Raw genomic sequence first — 19,055 nt, 5'->3', positions numbered from 1 at the left:
AGTGCAGTTTTCAGGTATTTTGTGGCAGTTAACACTTGTTTGTTCCCATTTTTTGTTATGTTTGTGTGTTCATTTATTTTTGTGGTATACTTGTGGACCAAATTGTTTATTATGTGATATAGATTGTATATTTTGCACGCTTGCAATTGACAACCTGATGTATTACATGAATGGGAAGTTTCTTGTAACAATGTCATGCTATTTTTAAGAATCAGTGGGTTTGAATTATGTAAGCAGTTTATTCATACAGAAGTAATTTTTTAATGTATTTTCACAGCCTTGATTTTTATTTAACCAAGACAGATGCTGGCCAACTTTAAATTTCTTAAAAGGGGTTATTCCATGAAAATTCCATGAAAAGTTATTACTATGCAATGAAATTTTATTGTAATATATGTGCAATAAATATATTGTTTAGTTTTTATGTACATTACTGTATTGTAAGTGTATTTTGAAGAACTGATTGGTTCTGTCCCCTTTTTGTGTAATGATGTGCCTTGTAATGTAGTGGGTTACAGATAGTTAGTACCCATTCCCCATTGTGTTGATAAGATTACATTCCTAAGTGATCTCAGAGACATGCACACTGGAGGACTGGAGGGGCTAAAAAGTTTAAACTCTGTTACACATATGTTGGCACTCCATTGAAAACTTCATTCTAGGTAGGATTTAAGTATTGATTTTCCCTATCTCTTGTACACCCTGGGGTGTCAGTCATGTGTTATACCATGGTAGACAGCCATGTCTTATAGCATGATTGACTCTGAGTGCCCCCCATATTGTAGGCCAGTGATGATTATTTACTTTTTACTATTCTGTATGTGATTTCTCTGTGTTATATTATATTTAGTCACACTTAGTAAATACACTGCTCAAAAAAATAAAGGGAACACAAAAATAACACATCCTAGATCTGAATTAATTAAATATTTTTCTGAAATACTTTGTTCTTTACATAGTTGAATGTGCTGACAACAAAATCACACAAAAATAAAAAAATGGAAATCAAATTTTTTAACCCATGGAGGTCTGGATTTTGAGTCACACTCAAAATTAAAGTGGAAAAACACACTACAGGCTGATCCAACTTTGATGTAATGTCCTTAAAACAAGTCAAAATGAGGCTCAGTAGTGTGTGTGGCCTCCACGTGCCTGTATGACCTCCCTACAACGCCTGTGCATGCTCCTGATGAGGTGGCGGACGGTCTCCTGAGGGATCTCCTCCCAGACCTGGACTAAAGCATCTGCCAACTCCTGGACAGTCTGTGGTGCAACGTGACGTTGGTGGATAGAGCGAGACATGATGTCCCAGATGTGCTCAATTGGATTCAGGTCTGGGGAACGGGCGGGCCAGTACATAGCATCAATGCCTTCGTCTTGCAGGAACTGCTGACACACTCCAGCCACATGAGGTCTAGCATTGTCTTGCATTAGGAGGAACCCAGGGCCAACCGCACCAGCATATGGTCTCACAAGGGGTCTGAGGATCTCATCTCGGTACCTAATGGCAGTCAGGCTACCTCTGGCGAGCACAAGGAGGGCTGTGCGGCCCTCCAAAGAAATGCCACCCCACACCATTACTGACCCAATGCCAAACCGGTCATGCTGGAGGATGTTGCAGGCAGCAGAACGTTCTCCACGGCGTCTCCAGACTCTGTCACGTCTGTCACATGTGCTCAGTGTGAACCTGCTTTCATCTGTGAAGAGCACAGGGCGCCAGTGGCGAATTTGCCAATCTTGGTGTTCTCTGGCAAATGCCAAACGTCCTGCACGGTGTTAGGCTGTAAGCACAACCCCCACCTGTGGACGTCGGGCCCTCATATCACCCTCATGGAGTCTGTTTCTGACCGTTTGAGCAGACACATGCACATTTGTGGCCTGCTGGAGGTCATTTTGCAGGGCTCTGGCAGTGCTCCTCCTGTTCCTCCTTGCACAAAGGCGGAGGTAGCGGTCCTGCTGCTGGGTTGTTGCTCTCCTACGGCCTCCTCCACGTCTCCTGATGTACTGGCCTGTCTCCTGGTAGCGCCTCCATGCTCTGGACACTACGCTGACAGACACAGCAAACCTTCTTGCCACAGCTCGCATTGATGTGCCATCCTGGATAAGCTGCACTACCTGAGCCACTTGTGTGGGTTGTAGACTCCGTCTCATGCTACCACTAGAGTGAAAGCACCGCCAGCATTCAAAAGTGACCAAAACATCAGCCAGGAAGCATAGGAACTGAGAAGTGGTCTGTGGTTACCACCTGCAGAACCACTCCTTTATTGGGGGTGTCTTGCTAATTGCCTATAATTTCCACCTGTTGTCTATCCCATTTGCACAACAGCATGTGAAATTGATTGTCACTTAGTGTTGCTTCCTAAGTGGACAGTTTGATTTCACAGAAGTGTGATTGACTTGGAGTTATATTGTGTTGTTTAAGTGTTCCCTTTATTTTTTTGAGCAGTGTATATTTATTCACTTAGCCTGTGCAAGCTTATTCATTTTCAAATCTTTTAAATTCACATTTTGAAACAATTATATTTTCCTCTCTGGTAATGCCCCTTGCGGTTTATCCTTCTGATCCAAATTCTCCTGCATTCAGTGGTTGATTTCCATGCTCAGCAGCTTTGGTGCGCTCTTCCTTCTCCCAGTGTAGGCATGGTGATCTTATTAAGAAGTGTGTGATGTGGCCAACACACCTTTCATTGATTGATTTAATCATTATTTCCTTCATCACTACTTCTAAATTCATAGAAATATATAGATATCTGTCTCTAAACAGTAAAATAGTAAATTGATGGGGCATTGCATACCATATGTAAATGTAGGATTATATGTGAGGGACTATTATCTATGCAATGAGGAAGGGATTAACAAGAGATAATTGCAATGCATCTCAGAAGGTGCAGGTGCTTGATTGTGTCATGTGACAAGCTGCTGCTCACTTAGTGAAAGGGAAGAAAGTGTTCCAAATATTTGAGTAAAAAATGTTTCAATTTGTGGGATAGCTGAGAGCTGTTTGATTGAAATATGTGAAGTGTGCGAGGTCAGGATGACCCCCACCTCTAAGGCATTTATGGTCTATCTTGTAGATATGCCATATATTGTATACTTAAAGGGGGATGTCTCATAAAGACAACCCCTGTTCACATGCCTTATTAGCATATGGACATCATAGAGGCTGGACTCAAGTACAGGCAGCTATTCCTAATTTGATGTTATTTTCTTCCTTTTAGTCTATCAACTGTTAGAATATTTACTTTTCAGTCAGACTGTTTATAAGAACCTAGCACCAGTTGCTATTGCCTTCACTATGGAATCAGAAAACATACTGATGGTGGTAGATGTCTGGGTCCCGTTGAATACGAGTTTGAAATCCGATATACAAATCATCCCATAGGAGTCCATTCTTTACTACATGTCTCATGACCGTAGCTCGAGTTCGTATCTGATATAAAAAAGAAAATTGTATTGTTAGCATTGATATTAAGCAGTATTATTTATTTGTGAAAAGACTAGTGGTAGCTGTTGGCAGACTGGAATTTAATGGTGTCCAAAATTGCATCAGGAGATTCCATCACAGGTCATATTGGTCATTCCAGTATTTTTGACACAGTCAAACGTCTAACACCAAAGCCCTTAAGGACCATATTAAAGTCAATGGGGTCTGTCAGTGTCATTTTCTGTTCATTGGATATAAGTAGATCTATCACAGTGTCATGGCCTCTGTTACAGAATAAAGCCATGATGCTAGTATGAACAAAGTGTTATCTATTTATGTGTGAAGGAAGGAAGGGAATTTGGAGCTACAGTATACAGGAGCCAAATGGAACCCTGGCCCCATGAAGATACATATTGAAATTACTCTGTACAGAATTATGAATCTCTTTAGAATTAAAATAAGTGTACATGCACCCTATGGACAATTTCACAACCAATTTTTAATTTCTTAAATGCATCTAAAAAAGCTACTACTATTTTGCATCTACAACATCCACGTAGACCAATGTGTCTCCATAGTTAAAGGGAATAGGTCACCTATTTTCCTGCCAAATTAAAACCAAATAGTGATACTTATCATTTTTTCTCATCTGTTTTATTTTCTGATTGCAGATTTTTCTTTTATTCTATTTTCCGTACATGATTAAGGAGACATCTTGTTAACAGCCACCATGGGATAATTTACTTGTAATGCCTTCCTCTCCACCCAGCAGCTGTCATTCTTGTCTGGGTGATTGTGCTGGGGGAGATCAGGAACGGATTAGTTCCCGGAAGGTTACTACACTAACCAGCCATGCTCTGGATGATTGGCCTATCAGAGTGAGAGGACGCAGAGGCAGCCAGGGCTGTGGTTCAGCATCCAATCAGAAGGCTGGGTGGCGGATTTAAACTCAGCAGCGATTGTGAATCTCTGCCTGTGATTTTGTACCCTGTTCCTATATAGTGCTATATACTTTATCCTGTATAGTGACCCTCCTGGTGAACTCACTACTGGCTTGCTTCATGATTAACCCTATGTTTGCTGTTCCTGTTTATACTGACAATCCTGATTAACTGACTACTGACTTTTTTTTGGATTAATCCTGTGTTTGTTGTTCCTGCCATTTTATGCTGGCAAACTGACCTTGGCTTGCTTCTGGATTAACCCTTCAATCTCTGCATAGCCCATGTCAGTTTCTCCGGCTGTTGATTCTGCTTGCCAATTTCCCTATATACCTCCTTGGTCATTTTGGTAGGTTTGCCACTAGTGATCCTGCACCTGGTTAGCAGTATTAGAGTCCTCTGGCTGTGGTTGGATGGTGTGTGTGTATATATACACATGTATATGAATATATATATATATATATATATATATACTGTATATTTATATATACTTAATATTTAATCATTGTCATTGTAGTCTTGCCTGTCATATTAAAAAGATGACTACTGGAAAGCAGTCTGTGCCAACCGAGAAGTAACTCCTATTGTTAGGCTTAGTGGCCAGTGTAAAATTCTGTAGTTTAGGCCTTTTTTAAATATAGTGAGGTGGAAATAAAAAATAACATCACAAAAAAGTCTTTAACCTGTTGGGGACACATAACGTACCGGTACGTCATGATGTTCCGGTACTTAAGGACACATGACGTACCGGTACGTCATGTGTATTACCGATCACAGCCGCGCGGCGGGCAGTGATTGGATCTGGGTGCCTGCTGAAATCAATCAGCAGGCACCCTGAGACAATGCGTGGGGGGGTCCTGTGACCCCCATATCGGCGATCGCGGAAAACTGCAGGTCAATTCAGACCTGCGGTTTGCTGCGTTTCCGGGTTATTCGGGTCTCTGTTGACCTGTTAACCCAGAACAGGTTGGTGATCGGTGGTGTGATAAAACACCACCAATCACCAGCCCGTGATCCTGAGAGGTGATGGTGACATCACCTCTCAGGATCGCATCTGATTGGCTGCAGGGCGGGCGGGAGGTTTAAACTTCCTGCGGCTCTGCCTCCTCTCCCTTTCCGTGTCCGGAGCCGGTGGAGAGAGGAGCAGCGTCAGATCTACGCCCAGAAACACCCGTCTTTGCCCATCACCCCCCTACTGAACGTCCACAGTGCCATCTGACACTAAAAGGTACATAGGGATAGGTTAGGAAAGGTAGGGATATTCAGGGAAAGTTTAGGGAAAAAAATAAAAATAAAAAAAGTTTTAACTGTTGCATCACCCTGATCAGGTGTCTGGGGTCCACAGCACAACTGTGTGAGCCTAGACCCCCCAGGGGTGCTGCAGCTTGCCCCCCCCCCACACATTGTTTGGGGTGCAAGCATTTTTTTTTTTGTGTACGCTGACTGTGTTAGCGCATCGCCCACCCCACCGATGATCAGCTTCGGACGGCTGATCAGCGAGTTTGAATCTTTTTTTTTTTTTTGGCCTTTTTTTGGGTTTAACTTTTTTTTTTTTTTTCTATTGGTTTAGGGCAAAGTCCGCGAACACCCGTGCCCCCACACACGCACACTAAATAAAGTTTTCCACACTCAAACACACGCACGCACACACACACACTCCTCTATGGCCCGCCGGATGTTCTTGGCCAAGGAGGCATACGCCCTGCTTGCCTCCGACTCCGAGAGCCCCAGTGAAGACGAGGATAACCCCACTTTCCTCTTGTCATCCGCGTCCTCCTCATCATCTAGTTGGAGACTCTGCCAGACGGAGCAAGGGGACCGCCATGCCAGGGACCCTGTGGCCCACACTAGTACGAGGAGCTCTGGGGGCTCGTAATAGTTATCCGGCCCACCAGATAAGTCCACCTAAGCCCCCTACCGGTGAACTTGCATGATGTACCCCAGAGGATTTTGAGCCTGTGATTCCTGATTTTGTTGGCCAACCAGGAATCCAGATTCCCACAGTGGGCTTCTCTGAATATTACTATTTTAGTCTTTTTTTCAGTGTTCGCTCAATAGTTCATTGCTCAACACCCGGGCTCCTTTTTGGCTAGGGCCGGTGGCTGGACTCCGGTCAGTGCAGCCAAGATGAGGACGTTTTGGGGCCTCGTGCTGCACATGGGCCTAGTCAAAAAACCCAGTGTCAGGCATTACTGGAGTGGGGACATCCTCTACCAGATCCCACTTTACAGTACTCCGGTTTGAGGTCATTCGGAAGTGCCTGCATTATGCAGATAATGCAGCATGTCCCCGCCAAGGTGATCCTGCCTATGACCGCCTGTACAAAATCAGGCCGGTCATCGATCACTTTAGGGCCAAATTTTTGGAGGCCTATGTACCTGCAAGGGAGGTCGCGGTTGATGAGTCTCTCATTGCTTTCAAGGGGAGACTCATTTTCCGCCAGTATGTTACCTCTAAGCGGGCGAGGTATGGCGTGAAGCTGTACAAACTTTGTGAGAGTACCTCAGGGTACACTTACAAGTTTCGTGTGTACGAGGGGCGAGATTCCCGTATTGAACCCCAGGAATGTCCGCCCACTCTGGGTGTTAGCAGGACACTTGTGTGGGACCTTATGCACCCACTGCTAGATAATGGTACCACCTGTACGTGGATAACTTTTATACTAGTATCCCCTTGTTCTAGTCCCTCGTCGCCAGATCCACGTCCACTTGTGGGACCATGCAGAAAAATCAACATGGCCTCCCTACCCACCCCCTCCAGGTACCTATCCCCAGGGGTGAGACCCGTGCCCTTACCAGTGTAAACCTGTTGCTGGTCAGATATAAGGACAAGAGGGATGTCCTTGTACTGTCCACAATTCACGGTAACGGCATCACTGCTGTCCCTGTGCGAGGTACCATGGCAACGGTCCTCAAGCCCGATTGCATCGTCGACTACAATCGGTATATGGGAGGAGTTGATCTCTCTGATCAAGTCCTCAAGCCATATTACTCCATGCACAAAACCCGGGCATGGTACAAAAAAGTTGCGGTCTACTTGGTACAGGTTGCCTTGTACAACTCTTTTGTGCTGTCCCAGAGCGCTGGCAACACAGGGAAATTCCTCCAGTTCTATGAGGCAGTCCTCAAGGCCCTGATCTTTTCTGACAGGGAAAGAGGAGGCCGGAGTACCTCGGGAACTGGAGGCGCCCGGATCGTCCCTGGCCAACACCTTCCAGGTGTGGTCCCCCATACTGGAAAGAAGGGACGGACCCAAAAAAGGTGCAGAGTATGTCACAGGAGGGGGATACGGAAGGACACTAAGTGTGACACGTGCTCCGATCATCTGGGCCTCTGCATTATTGGTTGCTTCAGGGAGTACCACACTTCCATGGAGTACTAAATTTTTAATCCCCTTCCCCAATTTTAATTCAATTTAGCCACTGACAATCGAAAAAAAAACTATGATTTTCAGACTTGAGACACTAAAACCCAAAAAAAAAAATTTCAAAAATATTATTTTGTGAAACTAAAATAAATAAAAAAGTAGAAATATTAGCTATCGCCGCGTCTGTAAGAATCTCCTCTATAAAATACCCCATAACCTAACCCCTCAGATGAACACGGTCAAAAAAATAAAATAAAAATGGTGCCAAAAAAGGTATTTTTTTGTCACCTTACATCACAAAAAGTGTAATAGCAAGCGATCAAAAAGTCATATGCCCTCCAAAATAGTGCCAATAAAACCGTCCTCTCATCCCGCAAAAAATGAGCCCCTACCTAAGATAATCTAAAAAAACTCTTAGACTATGGAGATACTATACTATACTATAAAAAGGATAATATAGTGTAAAACCTAAATAAATATAAAAAAGTAGACATATTAGGTATCACCGTGTCCGTAAGAATCTTCTCTATAAAAATACCCCATGAACTAACCCCTCAGATAAACACGGTCAAAAAAATAAAATAAAAAACGGTGCCAAAACAGCTATTTTTTGGCAAATTTTCCATTTTAATCCGTTTTTTTTCCAGTAACAAAGCAAGGGTTAACAGCCAAACAAAACTTTATATTTATTACCCTGATTCTGCAGTTTACAGAAAAACCCCATATGTGGTCGTAAACTGCTGTATGGCCAAATGGCAGGGCGTAGAAGGAAAGGAACGCTGTGTGGTTTTTGGAAGGCAGATTTTGCTGGACTGGTTTATTTTCACCATGTCCCATTTGAAGCCCCCCTGATGCACCCCTAGAGTAGAAACTCCATAAAAGTGACCCATCTAAGAAACAACACCCCTCAAGGTATTCAAAACAGATTTTGCTAACTTTATTAACCCTTTAGGTGTTCCTCAACAGTTTATGGCAAATGGAGATGAAATTTCAGAATTCCTATTTTTGGTAACCTTGCCTCTCAAAAATGTAATATAGAGCAAGCAAAAATCATATGTACCCTAAAAGTAGTCCCAACAAAACTGCCACCTTATCCCGTAGTTTCCAAAATAGGGTCACTATAAAGGAGTTTCTACTCTAGGGGTGCATCAGGGGGACTTCAAATGGGACATGGTGTAAATAAACCAGTCCAGCAAAATCTGCCTTCCAAAAACTTGAAAACTTAAAATTGAAAACTTGCCAAAAAATTGAAATTCTTAAATTTCATCTCCATTTGCCAATAACTCTTGTGGAAGACCTAAAGGGTTAATAAAGTTTGTAAAATCAGTTTTGAATACCTTGAGGGGTGTAGTTTCTTAGATAGGGTCACTTTTAAGGAGTTTCTACTCTAGGGGTGCATCAGAGGGGCTTCAAATGGGACATGGTGTAAATAAACCAGTCCAGCAAAATCTGCCTTCCAAAAACCACACAGCGCTCTTTTCCCTCTACGCCCTACCGTGTGCCCGTACAGTAGTTTACGACCACATATGCGGTGTTTCTGCAAACTACAGAATCAGGGCAATAAATAATGAGTTTTGTTACTGGAAAAAATTGATTTAAATCAAATCAAAATTCAGAAATTTTATCTCCATTTGCCATTAACTCTTGTGGAACACCTAAAGGGTTAACGACGTTTGTAAAATCAGTTTTGAATACCTTGAGGGGTGTGGTTTCTATAATGGGGTCATTTTTGGGTAGTTTCTATTATGTAAGCCTCACAAAGTGACTTCAGACCTGAACTGGTCCTTAAAAATGGGTTTTTGAAAATTTCTGAAAAATTTGAAGATTTGCTTCTAAACTTCTAAGCCTTGTAACATCCCCAAAAAATTTAATGGCATTCCCAAAATGATCCAAACATGAAGTAGACATATGGGGAATGTAAAGTAATAACTATTTTTTGGTTTTACAATGTATTATAGAAATAGAGAAATTGAAACTTGGAAATTTGCTAATTTTTCAAAATTTTGGGTAAATTTGAAATTTTTTTTATAAATAAAAATTAATTTTTTTGACTCCATTTTACCAATGTCATGGAGTACAATATTTGATGAAAATAAAATCTCAGAATGGCCTGGATAAGTAAAAGCGTTTTAAAGTTATTCACACGTAAAATGACACTGGTTAGATTTGCAAAAAATGGCCGGGTCCTTAAGGTGAAATATGGCCGTGTTCTTAAGGGGTTAAAATATATTTAACACAAAATCTTGATTTAAACAATAGGTCATTTTCATATGACACATTCCCTTTAAAGGAAAATAGCAAACCTTGTGTAGTCTGATCCTACAGTAATACATCCTTATAATTGTACCTTTTTTTCATTCTAAATATGATTAGCAAGAAATAAGTGGTGGATAGGAAAGAATTTGATACAAGATCAGACTACACAGGGTTTGTTTGTAGTCTATTACCATGGAGAAACAAACATTTGTATAGCAGCTGAACATACATAAAGATATATTTTAATAGAACTTTATTTAAGTTTTTAATTTTAACCGCATTGGAGAAGTTGGTTGTGCATGTGCCATAGCCTTCAATGGGGGTTGTATCATCAGATATGAACTGCCACAGAAATGAAGTGATCGCCGCAGATCAAGCTCTTGGCACCTGCAGCAAATTGCTAATTTTGCCAGGGGAAACCATGGCCAGCTAGGAACTTTTCCTTTCTTTGTAGGAAAAATGTAATACTACATGAAGGCTATTAAAGTAAATGGCCTTCCATGTAATACACAAATAACTCTGCCAGAAAGGGAGCTGCTCTTACAGAGTGACCTCCCATATTAGGTCATAGAGGGGAACCTGGGTGGATAAGGCCCCTCAAAGATGTCCATATGCATTAATAGGTGACACATTGCGAGACTGATATGAAATAGTAAATTACTATATGAATTAAATAACTCACCTCTTCATATGCATGGTCACGACTTGGTCTTACAGCAGGGAAAGATAAGTCAGAGAAATCTACCAAGTAGGTATATCCTCTAGATAGATCATTAAAATCATCATCAGTTTCAATCATCTATATAAAAAGGAAAATGTACAGTATGTCACTGAACTTTAACTATGGATAAAGTGACATTGTTTTTATCTGCCCCAGTCTATGGCAAAATGAACAAATCTTTATTAATTTCAAAAATATAAAATCACACTAAAAAGGCTAGAGACAATCCCACACTAACGTGGTAAAAGAGGGCTGCACAGAGATATCAAATACATTTGATAACAACAAAAACAAGTAAAAATGAAATGACACATTAAGTGCTCATGCACACAAACTTGGTTTGGTTCCACATCTGAGCCGCATATTTTGTGGCTCGGATGTGGACCCATTCACTTCAATGGGGCCACAAAAGATGCGGACAGCACTCTGTGTGCTGTCCGCATCTGTTGCTCTGTTCAGTGGGGCCACAAAAAAAATAATTGTATAATCCGACGTCCCCAAATATGCATAGACATGAACGGGGACCACTTTCAGCATATTTTGCAATTTATGGGTAGTTAAAAAATAAATTAAGTTGCTCATTTATCTTATCACTATCACTGGAGAGAGGCTAATTTTCAACTTTTTCGTGGCCCACTCTGTAGGGGAGGAGCATTTAATTTCACCTCTATCTTTAAATTACAAAAAAAACCACTTGCAATTTTGCTAGTACCATTTTATAATCCGTGTATTATACCCATGAGTTTATTTTTTTGGCCTCGAAGAGTCAAAAAGTGGGTATTAGTGCAAACAGCATTAGCAACACCAGCCATGCGGCTAGTATTAATAGTAGGCCACAGTACTCGCTACTGATAGGCATCACATTATTTATGAGGACAAAGAGGATGAGATTGTGGACTGGATGGCTCAATACTCTTCTCAGTCACAGCAGGATGATGTGGATGTCACCTGTGCGTCTGACACCATGCGTTGGAGAAGGGAGTCACAGCATTCCTCTTGCTCCTCCTCCTTGCAACCCCTGAGGAGCCTTTCAAATGCATCATCACTTTGGACTGCTATGAGAAGGAGGTTCAGGGGGAGGTGGGGGCCCCATACATACTGTAGCTGTGTTGGTAGTAGTTGCACTTGTAGCCACAGTGGTGGCAGTAGGGGCAGTGGTGGAAACAGTGGGACTAGGGGCTAATACAGAGCAGGTAATCGGGAGAAGGGTCAAGGAACCCACAATGGCATATCACAGTCTAATAAAAGTGGTTTGAATGGTGAAGATGGCAGTGATGATGATTGTGTGTTGGATAGGGCCTGGGAGGAGAATTGATGAGGAGGAGGTGACATCAGAGGAGGAGGGTAGTGGTGGAGGCAATAAAGAGCAGAGGCAACGTACTGTCAAAACCTCCTAAAAACTTACAGGGTCAGATCTCGGGGGCTGTTGATGCTGTAGGTGCAAGCGCAAGATGTGCCAGATCTAAGCCAAGTTCTGTGCGAGTATCTCCTATCTGGAATTTTCATTCCACAGTGCCAGAAGACAAAATTATTGCAAGCCATGAGTGTTCAAACACAAATGCAGGCACCACAGCTCTATTACTAGTTACTGTGGGAAACCAGAAGTGGCTGCCAGGTAGCTCAACAAGTGTCCTCCTTCTCCCGGTCTCATTGTGGCAGCCAGGCTGCATCCATGTCCAACAGTGTGTCTTTGTCATCATCATCAGTTACTGATTTTCCTACTCATACTACACCCCTGCTATGTCAATAATGAAATGTGTGGCCAGGAATCCATTGGTGCACAAGCTTAACTGTCACCTGGCCAAGTTGCTGGTGGTGCAGTCACTGCCGTACCACTTCGTGGAATCTGTTGCCTTTAGGGAACTGATGGAGTGGGCTCAGCCTCACAGGAAGATACCTAGCTGACATTATTCCTCCAAAAAAAAAAAAAAAACAATCTCTGTCTTGGACTCTCACGTGCTGGATAATATGGGTTGCTGCTTGCTATAGCTGCTGTCCGGTAAGGTGCACGTCAAGATTACAGGCAGGGACAGTACATGTCTTTCACAGAACACTGGGTCAATGTTTTTTGATACTGCAGAGAGGCAGTACCCCAGCAACAAGGCCAGGTTCTATTGGCAACTCCAAATTTGTGTTGGTCTGGTTCCCACACCAAAATTCCAGAATCAGACAGCTCACGACCTCAGTATCGATGTCCACACGGGAAAGGAGCAATCCCAATAAGATGCATAAAGAATGATCCCAGCAGACATACTTGCTCTTCAAGATATGCTTTATGAAACGGTTCACAGAACGCGTTTCGGCATGTCAGCCTTCCTCAACTCCACAGTGCAAACTGACCCTATCTCACATTTTATAGACATGGATCGCAGTCACATGATCACAACATCATCAATCAATTAGTAACACAGGAACTGACATCACTAACTAATAGTACAAACACCTGACGTCCTGATTCGTGTCCTTCCAAGCTAACTTCGTGGCATTGCAGTCTGCAAAAAAATAACAAATGTGAAAACCGAATTAAAAACACATGACCTCATAATCCCTATTCAGCTCTTTTGGATATAATGTATCCAACGTATGTATCCAAAAGGCCTCCCTGCGTAACAACAATCTCTTTAAATCACCTCCCCTCCTTGGTTGATGTACCTGCTCTATGACTTGATATTTCAATTGTGCGATAGAATGATTATGGTTCTGAAAATGAGAAGAAATGGGTAACAGCAAATTTTCTTTCCGTATTGTGGATTTATGTTTAGATATGCGATCTTTCACCATTTAAATTGTCTCTCCCACATACAACAACCCACACGGGCATTTAATAAGATAAATGACATTTTTTGTGTCACAAGTGTAGTAGCCTCTAATCTTATAGGCCTTCCCAGTGCGTGGATGATAGAAATATTGTCCCTTTTGTACATTACTGCATTGTATGCAGTGGAGACAAGGAAATGTACCTCTCTTTTGGCTGACCAAAGTTCTCTGAGTCAGTTTTTTCGTACTGGTTCCTATATCGGAGTGATCCCTCAGGTTGGGACTACGTTTATTGCATATGAGAGGGAGATTTTTAAACTCCTCTACCATTGGATAAGATTTACCCAGGATGTGCCAGTGTTTGCGCACAATATTATCGTAAAGATGGTTGTATGGATGATATTTATGAACAAATGGTATGTGTGCACCTGCATTCCTATCCCTTGCTCTAATTATAGCTTCGCTAGCATTCCTAGCTTCCCTGAGTACCCCCTCTGGGTAGCCTCTGTCCCGGAACCTGGAAGACATCTCTTCCATTCTCAAAGTTTGTGTTTCAGGAGTTGACACTATCCGTTTAACCCTTAAAAATTGGGACTTGGGGATAGCCTTTTTCAGGGGAAGAGGATGTGCACTTTGGTAATGCAGTACGCTATTTCTATCTGTTTCTTTACGAAACAAATCTGTGGCCAAACACCCATCCGCCTGTTTTGATATTTGTACATCTAAAAAGCTAACGGTATGGCAATCATAATTCATCGTAAATTTTAATTCTTCCCAGACATTATTTAGATGTTCCAGCAGAACGAGGAGGGGGCTTGAGTGGCCCCGCCCACACGCAAAAAATGGCGTCAATGTATCTTTTCCATACCATGACAAAACTCTTGAAATATTTGTGTGTATAAACATGGTGCTTTTCAAATGACGACATATATATATTTGCGTAGGGTTCCCACACCAGGCACTTATCTGCCTCCTCCATGACCTTTTTCATGAAAATCCTCCTGTCCCTAACAGCAGTACAGCAGAGCGTGACTTCCACTCCTCCTATCATATGTGTAAAGTAAAGGATTGCCATGCCATGTTAGAGCTGATTGGCCTGTGTGAGAGTAGCCATACAGCCGACCAGTTGCTAAAGTGCATCAAGCAATAGACATTCTGCTGGCACTAAATCCAACTGGGCAAGGTGGTCAGTAAAAATGGCAGGAACATTTTGGCTGCTCTGCATTTGAGGAAAATAACCCATATAGGGTAATTTATCAGACTGGTGTAAAGTAGAATTGGCTTAGTTGCCCATAACAACCAGTCAGATTCCACCTTTCATTTTTGACCGCTCCTTTGGAAAATGAAAGGTGGAATCTGATTGGTTGCTATGGGCAACTAAGCCAGTTCTACTTTCCACCAGTTTGATAAATTACACCAATAGTCCCTGTAAGACACACGTGATAAATTTAGTCATGCATGCTGGCCATGTCCAGGAGACTGCCCTCACATATCAACCATTCTTAAGTTGCAAGAAACTACCTCCTGGGCTTGCAGAGACAGAACAGACTGTCATAGTGCTGCTTGATCTGCGATGTTCCGCCTCCCTGGAATCCCACCTTGCATATACTAGAGTGTAAAGTGGTAAATGATTTCGTCATGCACCAGACCACTTCAGCAGGGGGCATGTGTCATTTTGAGGTCAGGCAGTGGCAGCTCATCAGATGCAGATTTGTCAGTAGGGACAACTGTGGTATCAACAATATCATAGCCCTTATATTTATCTTAGAGCAGACGTTCATGCTAATGCAACAAGGGACGGTGGAAGAAGAACATCTAACGCATCTTACTGTCTGCCCTGTAGCTGTTGAAAATTCACAAAGAGAGAGACCCGTGGAGGATAAGGAGCTACTACTGGAGGAAGAGGAGCAGCAGCAGGAGGAGGAGTGGCTTGTGCAGAGGATGAGGCTGCTGATGATGATGATAACAACACTGGCCATGATGACCAACATCTCACTGGGGGAGAAGCCAGAATAAACCTTCTGGCACGCTGGCGAGAATGGCAAGCTGCATGCTTGCCTCCTTACATAATGACAGGCGTATCCTTATTATCAATTAATCTCATATTTACTAGATAGCCATACTTTTAGACCACCACATCACTATCAATGCAAAATTGTGGAATGTTTTTATGTTGCCAAAAGGGAGACCAAATTGCTTTATTACCAGGATACACTGTGTAGGCGGCTTGCTGCAGCTTTCGGTGATCAAACACCTGCTGCATGTGTGTCTAAACGGAAGGCCCCTCTTCACCTCCCCACTGAGTCATCCACCTCCCGCTAGCTCCACTACCACAAACAGCAGAATATGCAGCAGCCAGTTCAGTATCATCAACATGATGAAGTAGTTTTTCCATGTGCTGCACCAAATCTGCAAACCGAGATGTACCACCTGAACAACCAGATTCAGTCCTATCTGGACTCTGGCTTTTCTCCAGCACATAAAGTTTTCTCTGAACCCATGGACTTCTAGGCAGGCAGTTTGGCTGGAACTGACCGAGTATGCTTTCTCTGTACAGTCTTGTCCAGCCTCCAGTGTCAACGCATTGAGGGTTTTCAACGTAGCAGGGGGCGTCATCACAACCAAAAGGACAAAATTGCCCTTTGTCAGTGTTCAAAATACTGCTACTTCATGCTGCTAATCCCCCTACTGCCAGTTCCATTATCCTTACTGCCACTATCATTATTGCTACACATCTGCTACTACTACAACTACTCCCCAACAAAGCCGCACACACAGTACCTGGAGCTACTATTGCTGCTACTATTACCCCAACACACCTTACCCTTTCTACAGCGTAAGGCTGCTGCTACCAAATAAAAGGGAGATTGTTTTCCAGGCTTGTTTAACTTCAGAACAAGCCACTGTTTCTTATGACAATTAACAGTTGTGTGTGTATAAATACAGACAGGCATTCTGTCTCTGTTAATGCATAATTTTTGGCACAGGTGAGTAGTATAGGGACCCATGTCTCGTCAAACTCAAAGTGACAGGTGCCCCGCCCCTTTTTCAAACCATAACCCCTCCCAGAAATGCCCTAATCCCGCCCAGATCCGCCCATTTCTCTCCCCTCGCCCTGTCCCAAACGACGCCTAAATGCCGCACACTTTAATATAAATTTTATATCAAACGATAAGCTTTTCATATCACTTTATAAGTCCTTATCAAATGATAAGCTTTTATTAACACTTTTTATCCTATTTATAACATTTTGATACGATTTTGTGCATTGATATCAAAATGATATCATTTTTATATGAATTTTATATACGCCCATGCTTTTTTCATATCACTTTATAAGTCCTTTTAAAATGATAAGCTTTTATAATCATTGCCTTACAGACAATGATATGTCTGGACAAGCCTTTTTGGTTTAACCCCCCCACGACACTGGACAATTGAGTCACACTGAATTTGAATTAAAAACCTGAAATGCCACATTCCTGCTATACTACTTGTTAGTTCATTTTAACTCAAGAAATGCAGCTGTCATGAGTACGTCCTGACTTTTTAAGTCCTTATCAAAGGATAAGCTTTTATTAACACTTTATATCCCATTTATAACATTTTGATACAGTTTTATACCACTTTTATGTCATTTGGTGATTTGATATAATTTTGATACGCCTTTTATATATTGGCATGCCAGGACATGTCCAAAAGACGTATGCTACAACCAGTTCAATCTACCCCCATTGTGAGTGCCTGAGTGTAATTTAACTTCCACCATGACGGACAGCAACACAGTCAACACACTGAATTTGAATTAAAAACCTGAAATGTCACACTCCTGCTATAAATGTACATTTTCCCACAGGTCCACAAGCGTACAGTAGATTGAAACACTATGCAGTATCTATCCATATTTTTATAGCATCTCTTTTCAGGAAACAAAATTATTGTGATTGGTTGTATCACAGCCACCACCTATTGCAGATGCTAATGTTAAGAAAACCCAAGCAGTATCTGTATATATACATGTGGGCAGATCACCACAGGGTATAATCATTTGACATTGAGGCTCTGCAAGAAAACTTATTTCAAGGTAAAAGTATCGCCATATTACCCTTCTATTTTACTATTTTTAACATGCCTGTTTTAAATTCTTTATTGATGCAATATAACACGCAACATTTGACTAATTTCTCTGTGATTATTACTCCTGGTCGTGTCATGCATTTATCTATGTATCTAGATATCCTATCTATAGAACTTTCCATCTACTGTATCTACGTATCTATCTATCCTATCTATAGAACTTTCCAACTACTGTATCTATCGATCCATCCACTTTACCTATCTAACACAGTGTGAAAAATGGTTGTAATATGTAATAGCTATATGTTTGTATGACACGCCCGACTATTTTTACATACATGTATAATTTTGTTATTTCACAACGATTATTGCACCACTATATACCACGCATTTATTTGCCCCGTATATTATTTTTGTTATTTATACAATAATTTACAATATTCAAATTGTTTTTAGATGTCAGCTTACCAAGATACTTTATGTGGCGATTATATCATCCCTGGTTTATCGCCATATTACCCTTCTTTTTACTATTTTTAACATGCCTGTTTTAAATTTTTTATTGATGCACTATAACACGCAACATTTGACTAATTTGTCTGCGATTATTACGCCTGGTCATGTCATGCATTTATCTATGTATCTATCTATCCGATCTATAGAACTTTCCATCTACTGTATCTATCTATAGAACTTAATTACTATGTTTGAAATTCTTAATAGTTAGAGCTTAATGTTATCACTTTTAAATTTTAGCCAAAAGAAAAAAAAGCGCAAAATTTTGTTCTGTTAAAGAAAAACGACGAACAAGCGCAAAGCAGCTAGAACTATTAATGCCGATTTCCAAAATCCGCTTCTGCAGAGTGGTGAGCCAACACGCGTAATAAATGATGTTACAGATTTTTGCGACATATCGCCGGCGTTCGACACACTAGGTGCAACGTCTTTTAAAAGGCGCATCACATTTGAGACGCCAGATTCGCCCCATGACGTACAACAGACGGACCTAGGGCTGATGCACGACGACCAACAGGCACACGCACCTCATGCTTGTTCTTGCATTTGTTGGGACGAGAATACGTACGATGCGTTGAGTTCTCTCTCAATATGCAATTTTTGCGGTTTTTGTTGCAGATATATAGACTGGGGCGCTGAGCACAAGTGTAGCGGTCTAAAATGCAGCGTCTGCGGCGGGCTGGTTGGCAAATTTGACGACCACGTCTGTTACATGCAGCCTTACAACCCCAAACAAGCGACTGACAAGTACATCTTTTACGACTGAGTGCATGCAAGAAGCAGGCATACTGTCACGGCCATGGCTATGACCGTGACTCCTCAACCGCATGCGGTTGTCAGCGGTTTAGTTTGATTTTCAATCACAGGTGAGGGCTGTGGTATTTGCCTCACCTGTGGTTGCCGCTGGCAACGGTATGTATGTGGCAGCATAGCACTCTGAGCTGTATTAGTGCAGCTTGCTATGTTGTGCATGCGGTTGCACCTAGCAATCCTTCTG

At 41.9% G+C, this 19,055-nt stretch overlaps 1 protein-coding gene across 1 annotated transcript in view; it reads right to left on the bottom strand.

Moving 5' to 3' along the window:
• LOC121002190 (cytidine monophosphate-N-acetylneuraminic acid hydroxylase-like) overlaps positions 1-19,055 on the bottom strand; it is a 259,046-nt gene that overhangs the window by 14,970 nt on the left and 225,021 nt on the right. Inside the window, exons 16-17 of the mRNA XM_040433533.1 lie at positions 10,670-10,786; positions 3,315-3,430 (exon numbers count right to left, since the gene is read on the bottom strand). Of these exons, the coding sequence (XP_040289467.1) occupies positions 3,315-3,430; positions 10,670-10,786 (233 nt within the window). The remainder of the gene's footprint in view (positions 1-3,314; positions 3,431-10,669; positions 10,787-19,055) is intronic.

The sequence above is a fragment of the Bufo bufo genome, chromosome 5 (assembly GCF_905171765.1).
Source record: "Bufo bufo chromosome 5, aBufBuf1.1, whole genome shotgun sequence".
Classification (NCBI taxonomy): Eukaryota; Metazoa; Chordata; class Amphibia; order Anura; family Bufonidae; genus Bufo; species Bufo bufo.
Note: the sequence above shows the minus strand (reverse complement) of the source record. Positions and strands in the feature narration are given on the sequence as shown.